This window comes from Helianthus annuus, chromosome 7, assembly GCF_002127325.2.
Source record: "Helianthus annuus cultivar XRQ/B chromosome 7, HanXRQr2.0-SUNRISE, whole genome shotgun sequence".
NCBI lineage: Eukaryota > Viridiplantae > Streptophyta > Magnoliopsida > Asterales > Asteraceae > Helianthus > Helianthus annuus.
This window is the reverse complement of record NC_035439.2, coordinates 19,444,207-19,462,784: the sequence shown is the minus strand read 5'-3', so window position 1 is coordinate 19,462,784 and position 18,578 is coordinate 19,444,207. Positions and strand designations below refer to the sequence as shown.

Here is an 18,578-nt window from a genome sequence, read left to right as displayed (position 1 = left end):
CGAGAACAGTAATACGTACAAGTTTACGCAGGATTTACGTAAGTATCCTTCACAACCGAGGATAGGGTACGTGGGGGTTTACGTAGGTTTTACGTAAGTGCCTGACACAACCGAGGCAATAGTGAGTATCCGTTCACGCAGGTTTTACGTGAGTATCCTTCACAACCGAGGATAGCGAGGATAGCGTGACTGACCAGGATCAAGCCATCAATCATATCAAACATAGCATTTAATAATAAAAGTAGATAAAGTAATTCATCACGACATGATTGATGTTCAAAAACCAAACTTTGTTTAAGTAGCGGAAGCATAATAATGAAAACCCAAATAAGTTATAAGTTCAAATATCGTTCACGATCCATATCCCACAACGAACTGCTCCTCCTTGTGCAAGCTCCATAATGTACCTAAGGTCCTGCAAGGCATGCAGCAAATAATCAACAACTAGTTGAGCGAGTTCACAGAAAGTAAGTTCATAACAGAAATGCGTAAGTTCATCTAGTGGGGGCTTCCCATGCAAGTATTTACTACTGGTGAGGGATTCTCACATTTATTCTCTATAATGGGGGATTCCCATTATGGTACTTACTAGACTATTTGCAACCATGTGTTCTTCTTAATCCGAGAACAGGAATACGTACTAGGTCACGCAGGATTTACGTGAGTGCCCTTCCCCGAGGACAGTGGTACGCGTGGGGTTTACGCAGGATTTACGTAAGTGTCCTTCCGACCCGGAAGACAGTAGTGGGTATTAGGTTACGCAGGATTTACGTAAGTGTCCTCCCGACCCGGGAGACAATGGTAGATACTAGTTTACGTAGGTTTTACGTAAGTGTCCTGACTATCCTGAGGACGATGGTCTATAGTCTAGTGATTTGCGTAAGTACGAGTAATCATTCCATATCAACATTCCAACCCAATTCCCAACCCGGGAATCCCATGCCTTGGTAAGAGTGTGAACTCACCTTGGGTTGCTCGGCAGATACACAAAGAGGTTTCTTGAACTAAAGTGGTCAACCACGTCCTAACAGGGTTACCATACAAGTCAGGTTTGGTTCAAGTAATGCACGTATAAGTCATACAAGTTAACACGTATTGATCATGATAACATCTTAGAAATCAAGTAATATATCAAGAAGCCCAAATGATAATGGCCCAACCCATTGTGCGATCTGCATGCTTGTGCGCTGGAATCCCATTGTGCGACTCGTTTTGGGCTTTGAGGCCCAATGGTTAAACAAACTTATCACATGTGCGATTCAGTAATTCCTTGTGCGATTGAATACACCTTGTGCGACTGACAAGGTTTGTGCGACTAAGTCCCTTGTGCGAGTGGACTTGGGCTGTGCAATAGGCATGTGCGGCCCAATTATAACACTCGGCCCAGAAGCTTGATCCATCAAAAGTGAGCCTTGTACGACCGGGCTGCACTTGTGCGACTGGGACTGTTGTGCGATTGTTTAACTAATTTTCCATGATTCAAGCAATCGGTTACAATTATCCAAAGTTTCCAAGTTTACCAAAAATCAATTAACAGTTTCCTTATTTTCATATCAATCAATTAACACAACATCCTATCATGTGATTAATCTAATATCGATCAAACAAGGGATTTTGAGCATCAATTCTTATGAACCCTAATCTTGATTCAAAGCATAGCAATAACTAACAACTCAAAACATTTAAACATAACATTCTAGCTTCGTGTTCTTGATCCCTAACACCGAATATGTGAACAATATTCGACCAAATAACATCATACAACAGCCGATCCAACATGCATTCATATATCCGATTCATGCGCAAGCCGATTACATGAACACTATATATCTTTAATTAGCAACATCCAATCTAACATTATCATACAATAAAGCTGAATATATATAACATGGTGGTCGATTAACATCTCTTATGCTTAAACATCATGTTCATCATACATACAATACAAAATCATTTAATCAAATCGTGAAGTCATAACACACTAATCATAATACCATGCAACAAAACATAGATCACTAACCGATTAGAAGGTAACAAAGGTGATCCGAATAGTATGAATCTTCGGTTAGAAAGGGGTGTTTTGCCGTCGGCTTCAAAAGGATGGAAGAACTAGGGTTTTGTGTGTGTGAGAGTTTTGGTAACAAATGAGGAGTAAACACCCTCCCCATGTGTTATGGGATCCAAAGAAAGAGTGGGCCGAACCCTCTCTTGGGCTGCCCAATGTTCCGTGTGCAAAGCATAAGGCCCGAATGGGCTTGTGCGAGTGATACATGTTGTGCGGTTCGGATTGTGTGTTTAACATACATACACGTAACACATATTACACAATGCACATAATAACCTAATCACATAATCATTAAATAGTAAACTTTCACATAAGTACGTAACGTTACAAGATAAGTCTAAAGTTCGAGTTGTCACATATAATCAGCCACTAAAAGACACTCATCTACCCCTTGCACAACAGCCAATAAGATTTACTAATCTATTATCACCTGTTCCAATTCTCCTAAAACATTCACTGAAACTTAACCGATTTACAATATCTGGTTGCAAATGAAGTTCGAATGTACAAATTTATCCGAATTTCAACACAACACAAGACGCTAATCCAAACTGACAAAAATGTACGGAAACTTGAGGGAAGAATGGAGAATAAAGGACTTACCGGAGTTGAGAAAACCCCCGGAAATGAATATCGCAGGAAGTTCCCTTATCCCCTACACTTTTGCTATGTTTCTACTTCTTTTGTTTATCACACAATTGCTCTCATTTTGCAGATCCAACACTAACGTTGCTATTACCTGGACAAACAATTGTAAGAAGTAAATACAAATAGAATTATGTTTAAGAATCATCATCACACCTTTCTCATCATCAGCCAAACCCTCAAAACCCTAGATCTGTAACATTGTACATTTAATTTAATAAATCTATGTAAACCGTATTTTTAAAAAACTGAAATTTGGATCCATAAATAAAAAAAAATCAAATAAAAACGAAACAAAATCATCACCTGGCACTTAGAACAAGACATGAGATTTCAACTTGAAATTCAACCGGAAGACCTCAGAATACATGGCTTCAAATTTATGCAAATGATTACTGCTAGTACACGCAGCAGAGTTCATCAGACCTTCATAAACCCTAGAGCATCCATTATCTCGGCTCGGATTCCGACTGGAATCTCTGAAGAAACGTAACACATTTCTAAAACCATGACCTAAAAAAAAAAAGAAGAACCATCTCATAACACAAACAAATGTAAGTGAAATCCATTGAATGAATGAGAAATATTGTTCAGAATCAAAACACGGTGTCACTTACCCTTGACGAAGGTAGCAATAGCGCCAAAAAAAGACCTATATCGGAACTGAGTGGTCAGAATCTTCATATATCTATATATCTGGTGAAATTTTCATGGATCTGGTGAAATTGCCTAGACGAGAGGGGGCAGATAAGGTCATCCGTAGTCATAAAGCTCCTTGTGAGGGTTTTATGGGGCATTATATCACTAGAGCCCATAGTCATAAAGCCCCTACCCATCGTTACCTAATTATTAATTTTTGTTTTTATTAATTAATTATAAAAAACAATGCTTTATTTTGATTGGTCAAAGGTTTGAAAACCTTCCCCACACCGCCGTGAAATATCTCGCGCCCTCCCCCCATTTTTCATTTATAGCACCGATCGTTTTGGTGTTCCCGGCATTTTATCGGCGCGATCAAAGGGCATAGCGCCCCACTACGGAAGATCTAAGGTTTCGAGGAGAGAGAGAGGTAGAATGGGGGATTGGTTTCGAGGAGAGATGTAGAGGTAGAATGTTCTGAAATGAAAATATGGGGGTGTTTTGAATTTTGAATACCCGCTCAAGGGAAATCCCACTCAATATCTGTGTGAGTGTGCTTTAATTTTCATGTGCTTTAGAGAGTTGTACAATATGCATTAAAGAAAATAAAGTGGCAAATTATGTAAGTTACCCTTGCAATATGCATTATATATATAGTATAGATAGTATAGATAGATGTATTTCTAAATTCTTCAAAGTGATACAATAGGTTCCCTTTTATACGGCTTTTCTAAATTTGGCAAGTTTTCCCAATTTTTCGAAATTACAATTTGACAAAGAAACATAAATTAACACCAAAATTATGGGTGTAAATCTCTTTGGGTAAAAAGGATTGTATAGAAAATTGATAAAATTGGGGGAAAATCTTCGTTGATGAAATCAGAGACTTAAATCTTCACTGCTTCCAACACAAGTTGTGTTTTGAGACTCAGCGTGGGCGACAATTTATCAACAGCCACACCATCATTCTTGATACTTTTAACCAACCTCCTGTGCAAGATCAGTCGTGACAGTTTGCTGACTCGGTAAAGGGACCCACCCAGTCACTAACTCAGTGAACCCAGACTTGCTTTTCTTCAAAAGGGATAACAAAGTCATTTAAATGCAAACTTCCTTTTGTTCCTGAAGCTACAATGGTCATTGTTAGATTTGCGAGAAACGAGCAGTGAAGCGTTGCGACTTTTCCATCATCCCAGTGTAAAGCAGGATATGATAACGCCCGCTTTGTTAAATACGGTAACGCGGTTACAGATTTGGGCAGGTTGAAATCATTGGCCCATAATATTGCACGAGCGCAGTACCATCCTGCGTCTCCAAGTGCACCGAGAGCATCAAGATCAGGCTTCACACGGATATCATTTTCAAGGAAGTCTTGATCAGCAGCAAAAGTAAAGGTTGCATGGATCTTAAATTTTATGTTTGAAATTTTAATAATTAAAAATAAAAAATATAAGCGTAACCAAAAAGCCCACTTGACCCCAACATACAAACCTCATAATCGTAACATGTTACCAAGTTACCCTAAACCAACCAGATCATTGTAACAGGCAATATCATGGTTACATGAAACTGTAAAATTATAAGTTTTTTTATATTAAAATGGTGATATAGACAAGAACCTAAATCGGACCACTATCTTTTGGGCCGGTTTGATCTGTTTAAGAGCCTAAAATCATATTTTTGTAAGATTAAATATATTTTATTGTAATATTTAATCTTGTAGCCATATAATCATTTATATTATATAGATCAAAATATATTAACAACCTATTATATAATTAGTTGGTAATTGTTGATGGAGCATATTACCCTTATTAACTAATTAGTTTTCCTCTTGGGTGTGTATATATAAGGAGATTATTAGAGAGGAAAAAGGTTATACAACCTGGGCTACCATAACATCACCAAAATTCGTCCCCATCTCTCTCTCTCTCCATAATCAATTCGAATTCCCCTTTGATTCGGCTCATCACCGTCATAACTTTACATCCTAAGGAGGAACCAGATCAAGTTGACAATCATGTCAAACTAAATGGCTGTGCATCTCTGTCTGGATTCTCCGCTGGTCGGTCTGCTGTATTAGATATTATTTACATGTTTTCCATTATGTTTAAATAGAACTGATCAACATGTGGTATCAGAGCATATGTTGATAAATCAGTTTTGTTTTTCATCCATAATTCTGGAATTAAAATCTAGAAAACAGAATTTTGAAAACCTAATAAAATTTGAAACCCTGTTTCGAGTCATTCTTCCTAAATATTTCGGATCTTATGTTTTGATGTTTAATTCACTGTTCTGAAATCAAATGTGTTAAGTTACTGTTCTGAAATCATTAAAATCCCAGATTTCGGATTCCAAAATTTAAGTTTAATTTTTAGAGTTCATCTTATGTTTTTATGAAAATTCGAAAATTCCCTTATGTTTTGGAATGAAATTTGGATTATTGGGTGTTTTTTCCTGGTTTTGATCTACTTCTATGTCTTAAAAAAATCGAAATCTGTTATAAGATTAATGGATATTAACTCGAAATATTTTAATAAACTTGGATTAGCTTTAAAACAGGAAACTTAATCTCATAATCCCTAAAAATTCGGATTTTTCAAACTTATCACAACTAACAACTGTTAATCAGCAGATTTCCAAGATTTGGAGAACAGGTTTTCGAGATTGAATGACTCCGACTGAGATTGCTACTCAAAATCACATTTAAATTTGAGTAGAACTAAGATTGCGACTAAGATTTTAACTCGCAATCAGATTGTTGCGACTAAGAAAGACTGTTGCTTGATTTCGACTAGGGTTTATCACTCGAAACCTCATAAGGAGCTCGATGTCTCATTAAGGCATTGTTCTTCATCACTCGAAACCTTGAGATTTCGAGTAAGGTTGCGACTGGCATTAATCACTCAAAATCACCGTAGATCTTGAAATCTCACATAGAAGTCGAAATCTTATCAGATCTCGAAATCATCAAGGGACTCGAAATCTCATTAGGATTTCGAGATTAAAAGGCTACTCGGAATCATAAAGGAACCCATAACGAAGTCGACATCTAACTCGAGACCTCACTCGAAATCTCAAGTAAACTTAAGATTTTATAACTAACTCGAGATCTAACTCGAGACCTCACTCGAAATCTCATTACTTTATTAGGCTGTTAATGTGAACTAAAATTTGGCTATTAAATACTTGGTTTTGTAAATACTTAATTAATCATTAATTAAATAATTTTGCAAAACCAAAATAGCTTAACTTGAATGAGCTTCCGTTGTATCACTTCTGGCCAAAGTTGATTTGATGCATCTATTTATTGTTCAAGCATTATAAAAGTTATGTTAAGTATGCATTACAAACGTGAATGTCTTATTTCTGGCCAAAGCTGATTTAATTCATTTATGTCTAGCACACTTAACAAGTGCATAACTAAAGTGATTGTCTCATTTCTGGCCAAAGCTGATTTGTCACGATTACTTTGCACATATGCTTAAATGATTACACTTCTGGCCAAAGCTGATTTGTCTTTGTTTAAGTAGAATTTTAACTAAGTTATTTTGATGTTAGTAATAGACACATCACAACTTCTTCATGTAATAATCCTCATATTAATGATCCTTCATTAATCTTATGATCATTTTTTTTCTGTTTTTAGTACCCATAACATTACTCACTGTAATGCTTCTATAATTCTATATCTCATCCACTCTAATTCCTAAACCTAATATGTTTTGCTTTACTTAAAGTTTCTACAAAATTAGCTCTTAAATTAAATCCTTGATTATCCCTTAAGACACGATAATCCTACTGCTCTCTTCTGATATAGTACACTATAGAAGAAAAGTAGAGCATGATGAATAGGACAAATCGAACATGATGTCTCTTATGATAATCAAGAACTCTCTAACATAAATGCTATTGCTAAAGTTATTTCAGATTATGTCTTTCCTAAGACTAATCTATTATCTGTGGAATAATTACAAGAATTCCTAAGATGCATGCCTTCATTTAAAATTCTAATTTATAAGGTTAAGTGGTATATGTGAATACATTATAATGTACAATACCATGACCCATAAAATTAAGGGCTTATGCATGGAAATAGGTATATTTTCCAGTACATTACATACTGAAATTTTCACTTGTACAATTTGATGCCTTATAAATCAACTATAACACTCAAAAGTATCAAAGTAAAATGAGTGTGTTGATAAGCAACATATGTACATAGAAATAAATGTTTGAAACTGGAAAATAAGATGTTATTCATCTTACAACCACTGAAACATCAAAAGAGGATGGTTATAAGGTCCATAGTCAAAATACAAGTACAAACTTCCAACTCTAAGTTTTCTTCAAGAGAGAATCTCACTGCATAATTATGTCATTAGACTAGGCATAAACAATGAGACTATCCATTATTCAAAAGAGCAGTTGGATAAATTAATTAGATAGTCACTTACTAATGATATTTAAGTCTGATAATCTTAATATTCCAATTAACACATGATAAGTTGACTCTAGTTCTAAATGTCTCCTTACCAGGAGTGAACAAATAACTAACATGAGAGTTAGTGACAAAATTAAATGTAAGGCTATAAGAACCATAATAAGCAGTCTTCTAACAACGCTTTTCGATACCTCACATATTCTGAAGATTAATCTGAATATAGTATCAACACTTAAGCTATGTTATGAAGGTTGTGAGGTTTGCATAGCCAACACAGAGTCACACTTACCTTAAATTCTCATATTATTTGTTCTTAATATCTGGATAAAAAAATTAATAAGATGTAACTAGATGATACCTTACACTTTCACAACTTTTGTTATCATGCAAATGAGAATTTGACAAAAGGAAAATGAGATTTCATCCATTGTAACCGAAATTCATGAGAAATCATGACATGGTTAATGAGGATGATTTTTTCATCTAATCTCATTCTAAGTGATTTTAAATCATGATGTTAAAAGCCCTAAATCATTGTTTGGCTAAAGGAATTAGTATGGGTCCACCATAAGTTATTCATTGACATTCATGGAACTTATTCCGGATGGAATATTCAGACATAATTCATTTATCAATTAAAGACTTTCTACTTATATCTAAATTTTGTTGCATATGGCCCACGGTCTTAAAAGAAATCTATTCATATATATACTTAATAAGATTTCTATTAAATATGTTGTGACAACCCGAACCTTCAAGGTTAGTAACATTTAATCTTGTGATCTTAACTCCTCGCTATCCCTCTTCAATGTGTTACACGTTTCATGCTATCATAATTCCGTTAAACGTATATGATAATTTTATTAATCAGACATACTAGCAGCATTGGGCTGAACGTTATTGGGCCACATTAATAACCCGGCTTGAATCACACATTGGTACCTTTGGGTCGCATTTGTAACCTTTGTGTCGTTACCTCACTTCGGCCCGAAGCCCTAACACTCGAAGCCCAAAAAAAAAAGAAATACAATTCAAGTGGATTCGGCCCACTTTGTTCCGATTATGTATGGATTGGTTTCCATGCATCTATTGTATTAACACAAGTTAGTCAAACCCTAAACAACCCTCATACCTTTCCCTAAATCGCGGCGGCAAGCCCCACTCCCTCTCGAGAATCTCCTCAGTTTCACCTTGTGTCCGATTAGTTCATGTATACCATTATTGATTTAACTTCTTGTTGCACTTGGCAATATGTCGCTATAATGAATGGTATGATGAAGTGCTATCACTTGCTAGTTGATAAGCATGATATGTATGATATTAGAAGTTTAATAAACACCTTATGATAACTAGCTGTTAGATCTAATCAAGAAGTACTATGATGATTGATTAACAGTGAATAACTAGGGTGCATGATAGTAGGAATGTTGATTTGCGTTAATGTGTATACGAACCCATACTTCGATTTGATATCATTAGACTTGGTAGTAAAACTGTTTGTTGATGATCTGATGGATCTATGTGCATGTTTAGAAGATGGTTTGATAAGAACTAAAATCAAGGTTGAGTTTTTGAATCTGTGTTGCATGACTAGGTTGTTCGATAATGTATGATGATTATGTGTGGCCTGTTAGATGAATGATCATGAGAATAGTCGGCAGAAATTAGGAACTGGCAAACTTCTGTTAGGGTTTTGACGAAAACCATGATTCGACGAATCATAGGGTCATTCGCCAACCCAATAGCGACGAAACTCCCAGTCTTTCGTCACCTCCTTAACTTGACGAAACATATGGTCTTTCGTCGCTAGGAGTGTTTCGTCGTCAGCTTAGACCCGACGAAAGTTGGTCTTTCGTCCATGGCATTTTTGATCGTGTAAACTGTTTATGTTGCTAGATGGTATTACTTGTTGTGCTAGGGTTTATATCGAAAGATGTCGGTTTATATAATGGTGATTATGTGTTAAGAATGATAATATAAATGATTGAAACTTGAATATGATTCCATGATGAAACTGTTTGATGATTTGCATCGAGTATTGCAATATTGGGCCGCACAATGTCTCAAACGAACACACATGCACACTTGGGCCACACACTGATATTAGATTAATCCATTTGGGCCTGTTATATAAGCGGGCCACATACAACTGGGCTTACACCAGTTTGGGTTGGGTTTAGCCGCACAGATCACGGCTGCCCGCGGACGTGTTGGGCTTTTGACTGTGGGACGCACGTTACCTGTGTCCACTCGGGATAGGCTTCAATCGGAATAGAACACACACACTTAGATGAGTAATGTTGATCTGGTGATATGATAATAATAATAGGTGATTATGTAAACAAACTGATGTGAGATTCAAACACCCACTTTGTGATGATATGATGTATGGTATGGACTGTTGAATTGCATGACCAACTATTACACTTTGCATGACATTATGTGTGGGTTCCATGTGTAATATGTATAAGGAATGTATGGTTAAGTGCTATAAAACTGACTGTTACTGGAAATGATATTAGGATTTGTTGACCAACTGTGAATAATGTAACTAGTCACACCGAGCAAACCAAGGTGAGTTCACTGCTCTTTTTCCAAGCATGCGTCCCGGGGAGGAACGTCGGGTTATAAGGATGTTGGTTATTACACTCATTTCTATCGATAAGTCCCCTTACATCTACCGATTAGTTGCCGGGGAGGCAACGGGGTTATTAGTTGATAGCGCTATTTGGTTTGGCACCCTCACACCGTACCGGGGAGGACAGGCGTGAACTAATTACCTTAACCACTTGACCAATGTTTTGATAGAGACATTGGGGTTGGGCAAATAAATCTAGCTACCATCTGAGGTAATCGAGTTAATAACAACATCAAATCAAATCATTGAATTGTCTTACACTCATATCTGGTAACTAAAACGTATTAACAAACTTTGAACTCACCAGCATCGTCTGACACACTTGTCTGCATGCTTGCAGGTCTTTAGGGTTATATCATGGAACTTGCTGTCTGGAAGGCTGGAGTGGTCATGGGTCGAAATACATGGAATCGCAATACAAGTCTATGGTTTACTTATGCGTGGTTTATGAATCACTTAACAAATGAGTTATGCTTCCGCTGTGTACAATGAATTATATGTAACGTTTTGTATCACTTTATGATAATGAATGAAAGTTTTATTTAAATATATTTATGAGTTCAGTGTGATTGGTGGCTAAGATCCTGGTATGTCACACGCCCCGCGGTGTTTCCGCAAGTGGTATTTTGGGGGTGTGACATATGTCTCTAAGTTTTTTATGACATCTGGACATTAAGGGAATCAAATAAAGTCTAACATATATATGATAGGTTCCCACGTCACGTACCTCATTGAAATTTCTCTTGTAGCATTTCTAGAGATCTCAAAGATCAGTGGGAGCATTAAGTGTCATAATAATAACTTGCAATAGTTGCAAGAGGTGGGGGAGTGAAAACTTCATATTACTTCAATTTACACCTCTTGTACAAGACACTGCTCCATCTTGACACTGTTCTATCAAACCTTGTCTCCTTAAAATATAATGCTACACTTACAAAAGTTCCATTATTGCTTAATTGTGGGCACACTTAGATTTCTTACCTAAACTAACATAATCCTCAACAAGAGAAACTACAACGATTGACGTCATTAATTTGGCTTTCTCTATTAGAATTTGTTGGTCGTTACATATTAACCCTAAGCATGCTGAGTTCCTAAAGATTTCTAAGGTGAGTAGGAGCAGTAAAAGTCCTTATCATGACTTGCAAGGAATACAAGGAGCCGGGGGAAGATAGTAATTAAATTTTACTCCGAATTTAACCTCGATTACAGCTCTTGTACACCATAATGCACCAACTCTTACAAACTTAGAATCCTGAAAATGATAGCAAGCTAACCAAGAGCTAATCCATAAAACGGAAACTTCTAATAAACTTAATAATCAACTCAGGAGGTCATTTAGGTTTAAAAACCTATTAACTTTGATGATTACATAACCTCCCTAATTGAAGTTGAAATGGATTTTGGAAAATTTTACTGATTCTATCTCTTCTAATTAAGCCATTAGCATTAATCAATCTTCTAAATGGAATAATAATGTTTTTTTAGTAAAACTGATTTTATGTGGTTGTATAACGTTTGAGATTTTATTGAATTACCTAAGAGTGTTCATGACTAAACCAAATCCTAATATAAGCATTAAGACACGAAGAAGCATGATTGATTGTCAAAGTGTATACTCAGGAAGAGATAAATTATCAAAGAATCTTTCTTACCTATCTTACAGAAGATTTCTTTAAGGATCATCATTGTTGTAGTTGCTTATAATGGTTTTGAGCTACATTAGAAGAACTTTAAAACAATTTTCCTTAACAACTGGCTGACATATTTACATGTACGGGTTAATGCAAACATCATAATGTGGTGAAATCTTAACGTAATTATTTTCATCAAGAACCAAGTGGATTAATGTACCTACCTCAAGATGAATGGGAGCAACTAAAATAAACTTGTCTATATAGATGATATTCTTTTGACAAGTATATGTTACATAAGTCAAAGCATTGTTAACACAAACTTTGATATAATAGATCTTAGAGATATCTCTTACGTGATAGATATCATAACATACCGAGATAGACCCAATGGGACATTAGTTTCGTTCCATATAAGTTTAACCTTAAATGGGTCCTTACACATGTAACAAACAATATTGCTCTCCATTAGAGGATAATAGGATAAATGAGATTATTTCCTTACGCTTCATTAATTAGAAGCCTTGTGTATGTTCAAGTCTATACTCGTTTAGATATTACTCACATTGCAACACACTAGATTTGTCTAGATTAATGTGAAGCATTTAATAGAGTATTACAATATCTTTAAAAGAAACGAGAGGCTATAATTTAGATAAGAACTGAGAACTAAAACCAATTGATTACTCTAACTTTGTAATATTCAAATATGACTAAATGTAATTTCGGGTATATTCTTATGTCAGCAGACAAAATCCTATCTCATGGAGGAGTCATAATGGACTGATATCAACAACCTAAGTTATAACGATGTAATGTATTGTTGATCACTAAATGTTGTTGGAAATTTATCAGTGGACTCATAAGTTTATTAACTCCATATAAATTATACTGAAGACTTATTGTGATAAATTCAGCTACCATGTCTCCTTGAACAGTAACAGTTCTAGAGGTGCTGCATTAAATTTTGATGCGCAATTTGTTATTCGTTTGGAACGAATTGAGGAAACTAAATTTTTGTATCGAAAACATTCATGATATGCTTAAGGATCCTATAACTGAAGGGCTATTACTCATAAGTCTTATTAATAATAGAGACGGGTTTTAATTGATGGTCGTGCGCAACTGCATATCGTACTATGAATGACTAACTATTAATTAATTTTCCTCATCAGTTTGTTTTTGTATGTCTCTAACATATATTCAGCCGATATAATGACATATAGACAAATATAAATACAAATCAAACAAAGGGCTTATGCGTATTTTGATCATAACTGTTAGGTTTTAAATTGAGGTTGTAGTATGACTAATGGGGGTCCTGAGTCGCATAATGATTCAACGGCTGTACTCTGCTACAGTTCTTGGTTTAAAGCTAAAATGAGTATTAACTCCTGATCAGGCTTATCTAATACTCATGATAAATGATTAATCGCTAAGTGGGAGAATATAAGATTAAATATATTATTATTATTGTAATATTTATTCTTGTAGCCATATAATCATTTATATTATATAGATCAAAATATATTAACAACCTATTATATAATTAGTTGGTAATTATTGATGGACCATATTGTAGGATCGTTGTTGAACCCAAATGAGTCAATCAGAAGAGTTGTAAATCCGATTCAAAGGCGGAATCAATGAATACGGACGCTCAAACTAATTATAATGCTTCTTTGATTGATTTAACAACGTTTACAACCTGAAAGCAATTTGGCAGCACTTCGTTACAAGTTTCAGATCCGTTGCCAAATGAACAACAAGTGCACCTATATATAGTTGGGGAGGTTTCACTTATATGGACATGTCCATGTAAGCGAAACTACATGCTATGGTTTCGCTTTTATGGACATTGTCCATATAAGCGGAACCTCTTGCATAACCACTAAGTTTCGACTCTCGAACCTCGTGCACTGGTTATTCTAATCTATCCTATTCTATTACATGATACAAGACGAAGTCAATAGACGTAATGCACTAACAGACTCCCCCTCGGATATTGACGAAGTCTTCAGTGACCATTCTCTGTTATGACACCTCTTCAGTCTTGATCATTTTGCCTTCTCATTCAGATTGTAACAACGTAAGTATTCATCACTCTTTTTCTTTGATCAGCTTCTCTCTTTGATTTTTACATGAGAATCTCATCACTGGCTTTATCTTCAACAGCTTCATCATCAGCAGGCTCCCCCTTTCTTCAAGCTTCCGTGCTTTTAGGGATCGACACCTCTCTTTCCAGCTACAAGCTTTTTCTAACTTCAGCTTGTCTTCAGACTCCCCCTTAGATTTTGCTTCCGGGATCGTAGTCTGGTATCTTATCTGCAAACACTCATACCTTTGATAAGTAATAACATTTTAAAGTTCCAGAAATCATAATCTGACAAATCAAACTATTTAATCACTCCCCTATCATCAAACTACAAATTATTTTGCAATTTCAACAAGCGGGATTTTAAATTGATTCTATAACAGTATAAGCATCTAAATCCCCCACAGTTAATCATTCAAGTCCAAATTAATGACCTTGGAGATATCACAAACTGTTTTTGAAATTTTTGATTTTTTTTAATATCAAGTTTCAAATTAATGAACTTGTTTTATTTTCAGAAACACAATCAGCTTACTCAGATTTTAAAACTCAGCATGTCAGACATCGGTTGTCGAAAATAAAGCAGAAATCAAAATCTTTTTGTATTTTCTGAAAATATAAAGCAGTAAGAAATATGTACAAACATATTTACAGATAATATTTTTGTTTGACAATGCGACAGAGGATCATATCAGTTTTGACAAGTCACAAGTACCGTTAAGCTTTAATTCATACACAGAATTAAACAATTCACATAGACTGTTTCTAAATTCTCACGCAATTTTCAATCTATTCAGGATACAAGTTAGATGTTTTAAAAACTTAACTCATTCATGTGTCCCACCTCTTGAATATACTCCCGTATCCAGAATCTCAAACTTCAGTCTTACAGGTGATTATAATATAATGATGTCTGTATATAAATTAGGTAATGCGAGGGCCGAGGGATCTCAGGTCGATACTTCCGTATGCGCAGAGAGATATCAGCTTCGACTTATCAGTATGTCCCCTTTAGAGGATCTTTTAGTTACAACAACAGCGACTATCAATTTTATTGTTTCATCAGCTTGCTGAGGGCGATGCTATGTTTCAAGCATTTGCAGAAAGTATTATTCGGGGACTAGGTTAGAAATTCCATTCAGCAGAAGTCCCGGAATAATACCCCAGACATCATTGAGTATAAAAACCTAGTATATCAGAATACGAGACCTTTCAAATGAGATTTCAGGAGTTACCTATATATCCAAGTAGTGTTCCCCACGAAATAAGCAAGTGTTTGAATTTAGGTTTATATCCCGAAAAAGTTTACTAAGTGTATAAAAACCTATCGACATATCGTCAGTGAGACTGTTTAACGCTTATTATTTCTTTACAATTCTTTAGCATACCGTAACTGTCTACTGATGTACTATCATTTCCTCTTTTTACGCAAAACTCAAATTTTTGAATTTTATCATGTTTTTGGCTTTTTCAAATTTTCTAATGTTTTTGTATTTTCTGACAATTTATCTCCTCCTAAAATGCAAAACCATTAAAAGAAATTTGACAACACGATACTGATAGCTTTGTCTCGCCATCCATGTTCTGCTAATCATGCACTGAATTACACTAAAAGCAGTAATTACCCCCATGATTTACAACACATTGATTTTTACAGTTTGAAAACCGTTCTTCAATCTGATGAATGTAATCATGTTTGTTCAGCCGTGAGGGTTTCGGCGTATTCAATCAATATTTATTCTAACAAAATTAAAAACAAACATATTTTTGGTTTTTCAAATTTTAACAAACTAAAACATATTTTTGGTTTTTAATTTTTCAAATTTTTAGGGTTTTGAAAATATTGTTTATTTATATACAAACAACAATCAAACTAAACTCCCTGTTCAACCAAACCAGGGTCCTGCAACCTCTTCCTCCTCTCCAAGTACCAGGCTGCTCCTATTTTGATTCTCACAGCCTTTGGTTCCGATGAGCACCTGCACATTTCAACAATTTGATTATTTGAACAATTTAGCCCAGGTCTGTTGGACCTTAGGCATTTCAACACAATAATTTTCATTTAATTTTGGAAATTCTTTGTCATTTAAAACTTTTTCAGCTTTGATTTCAACTTTCACATCTTTTACCGACGTCACTTGTTTCTTAGCACTCCACACTTGACCTTTCAGAGTACCTCTTTTGTAAAAGTTTGTCTCTTTTTGAACCTTTTGATTTTGAACAACATTTTTAGGTTTCCAAAACTCTTGAGGTTTTGTCATATCAACAGATGTTCTCCAACTTTGTGTTGTTTTGAATCTGGGTGTGTGAGAATTCCAGGTCTGTCTTGAATCGAACCTATTAGGGCTTGATTTCCATTTTTGATTGGAAGCAAACTTGTTCGTATTGTATTGCCAAGTTTGTTTCGAATCAAATCTGGTTGACCTTTGTTTCACACTCTCAGATTTCTGTTTTTCAACATCAACAGGCTTTGGATTTTGACACTTTCGTGCAATATGTCCAATTTGATCACATTTAAAACACACTTTCTTTGAAACATCCTTGGCCTGTTGTTGTTTCTTTTTCATAGCATCAAACTCCTCATTAGACTGTTGTCCAAATTTGAGTTTTTCCTCTTCTTTCAAGCTTTTCCCTTGAACAAAATTCATCTTTTGTTGCAAATTTTGTTGTTTACTTTGATTCCAATTCTGTTTCCTTTTACAACCCAAACCAGCCTTCATGTTTTTCTTCTTAGAACCAGGTTTGTTATAAAAAGATTTATGACCTTTACCAGCAAACTTCGGAATCTCAAACTTTTCAATCTCAACCATTTTGAAAACTTTATCAACCTTTTCTGAAATCACATTCTGAATCGGGAATACAACATCTAAGAATAATTTGTCTGATCCAATCATGGTATAAACCAATCCCATTGAATCATCATTCAAATTTTTCTCAGATTTTGTGTTTTTCAGATATCCATCATAAAGATTTCCTTCATCTTCATCCTGTGATTCAGACTTACCTTTTGCATACTCATCTTTCAAAACGCTATCAACCACCTTACTTACCACCTCTGTATCATCAGCATCATCAGATTTGGTGTAAGTCACATCGATACTTTCAGGTAATTGGTCAGCTATGTTCAAACCCTTTGCCACCTTTTCCTCATCATAAAAAGTATAATTGTTTCTCAATGGTGGTGGTACCTGATGAAATTCTGAACCAATACCCTTTTTGCAATTATTAGTATCTTTGTCATCTGGTGAGATGTTGAAAATGCGTTCGAGAATGTACGAAGAGTTATGATAACTTTGAAGTTTTGTAACAATCTTTTCTTTTTCAGCCAAGACTTGTTTAAGATTAGCAATTTCATCAACACACTTGTTCAATTCAATTTGTTTTTCTTTAAACTTTCTTTCATACATTTCTTTAGTGACTAAAGTTTCAGACAATCTTTGATCAAAACTTTTGACTTGGCTTTTCAAAGTATCATAAGCTTCTTGTACTCTCTGACTCGACCACTTTAAAGAATCATAATGTTTTTGTAAATCTTGAAATTTAGATTCTTTTTCAACACAATCGACACATTTTGCTGTACACAGTTGTCTATAAACCTCATTATCCTTTTCAAGACCTTGACATTTCTGTGTCAGTTTTTCAACTTTTATTTTCAAAATTTCTTCTGTTTCAATCATTTCTTTACATTTTGTTGTGAAAACATTTTCAAGTTTAACTATGTCATTGTCTTTTGTTTTTATAATGTCATCTTTTTCAGTACATGTTTTGCACATTTCTATGCAATTCCTGCACTTGTTTTCTTTTTCATCAACCAATTCAACATTCGATAAGTCAGAAGATTTTCTTACCTCAGTCTCTTCTAGCACCGATTCTTCTGTCTCAACTTTCTGAACTTCCTCTTTCTTCTCCTCTTTTCTTTCTTTAAGTGCGTCCTCGATCTTCTGTTCTTCTTCAGCTTTATGTCCCTCTTCAGCAGCAGTCTTCGCAACAGCTTTTACTTCTTCAATCATCTTCTTCAATTCTTCTTCTTTTCTCTTCTTCATCTCTACCACCTTCGGTAGACTTGCTTCACAAACCTCTCTTATCTTCTTCTCCAAATCAGGCAGATATGCTTTATCAGATAACCTTCGTGTGTTGAAAGTAGCTTGCCTTGGAAGCAGATTTGTTACAGCTTTGAAATCCACTTTTGATGGGTCAGCAACTAGATTACCCCGTGGATCCATGTAACATTCCAATTCTTCATTCCATCGTTTTGCTCTCTGGGCTTCTTTGAATGGTTCGTTTAATTTTCCAATTTCCCATCTTGCATAATCTGCTTTCCACCATCTATTAGGATCGGCATCAGCCACAAATGCATACCCAACAACATCTTTTTCTGGGCAAACTTGACTCCAGTCGTAACCTTCATCATCATA

At 35.2% G+C, this 18,578-nt stretch overlaps 1 protein-coding gene across 1 annotated transcript; it reads right to left on the bottom strand.

The window, feature by feature from the left end:
- Positions 1-2,720: 2,720 nt before the first annotated feature.
- Positions 2,721-18,173, bottom strand: LOC110866674 (uncharacterized oxidoreductase At4g09670). Its single transcript, XM_022115819.2, has 4 exons — positions 18,012-18,173; positions 4,410-4,754; positions 3,137-3,223; positions 2,721-2,804 (listed from the first exon to the last, which is right to left on the bottom strand). Exons 1-4 carry the CDS (start codon positions 18,171-18,173, stop codon positions 2,721-2,723), a joined length of 678 nt encoding a protein of 225 aa, XP_021971511.2.
- Positions 18,174-18,578: the final 405 nt, after the last annotated feature.

Bases quoted from the DNA above. Each gene is read 5' to 3' on its own strand.
- LOC110866674 (XM_022115819.2), bottom strand. From the start codon at position 18,173: ATGATTGAAGAAGTAAAAGCTGTTGCGAAGACTGCTGCTGAAGAGGGA. The intron at 4,755-18,011 runs GTAAGAAAATCT...ATAAAATTTAAG, and splicing joins CGGTGCTAGAAGAGACTGAG to ATCCATGCAACCTTTACTTT. The intron at 3,224-4,409 runs GTTCACTGAGTT...TTTTTTTTTTAG, and splicing joins TTGAAGAAAAGCAAGTCTGG to GTCATGGTTTTAGAAATGTG.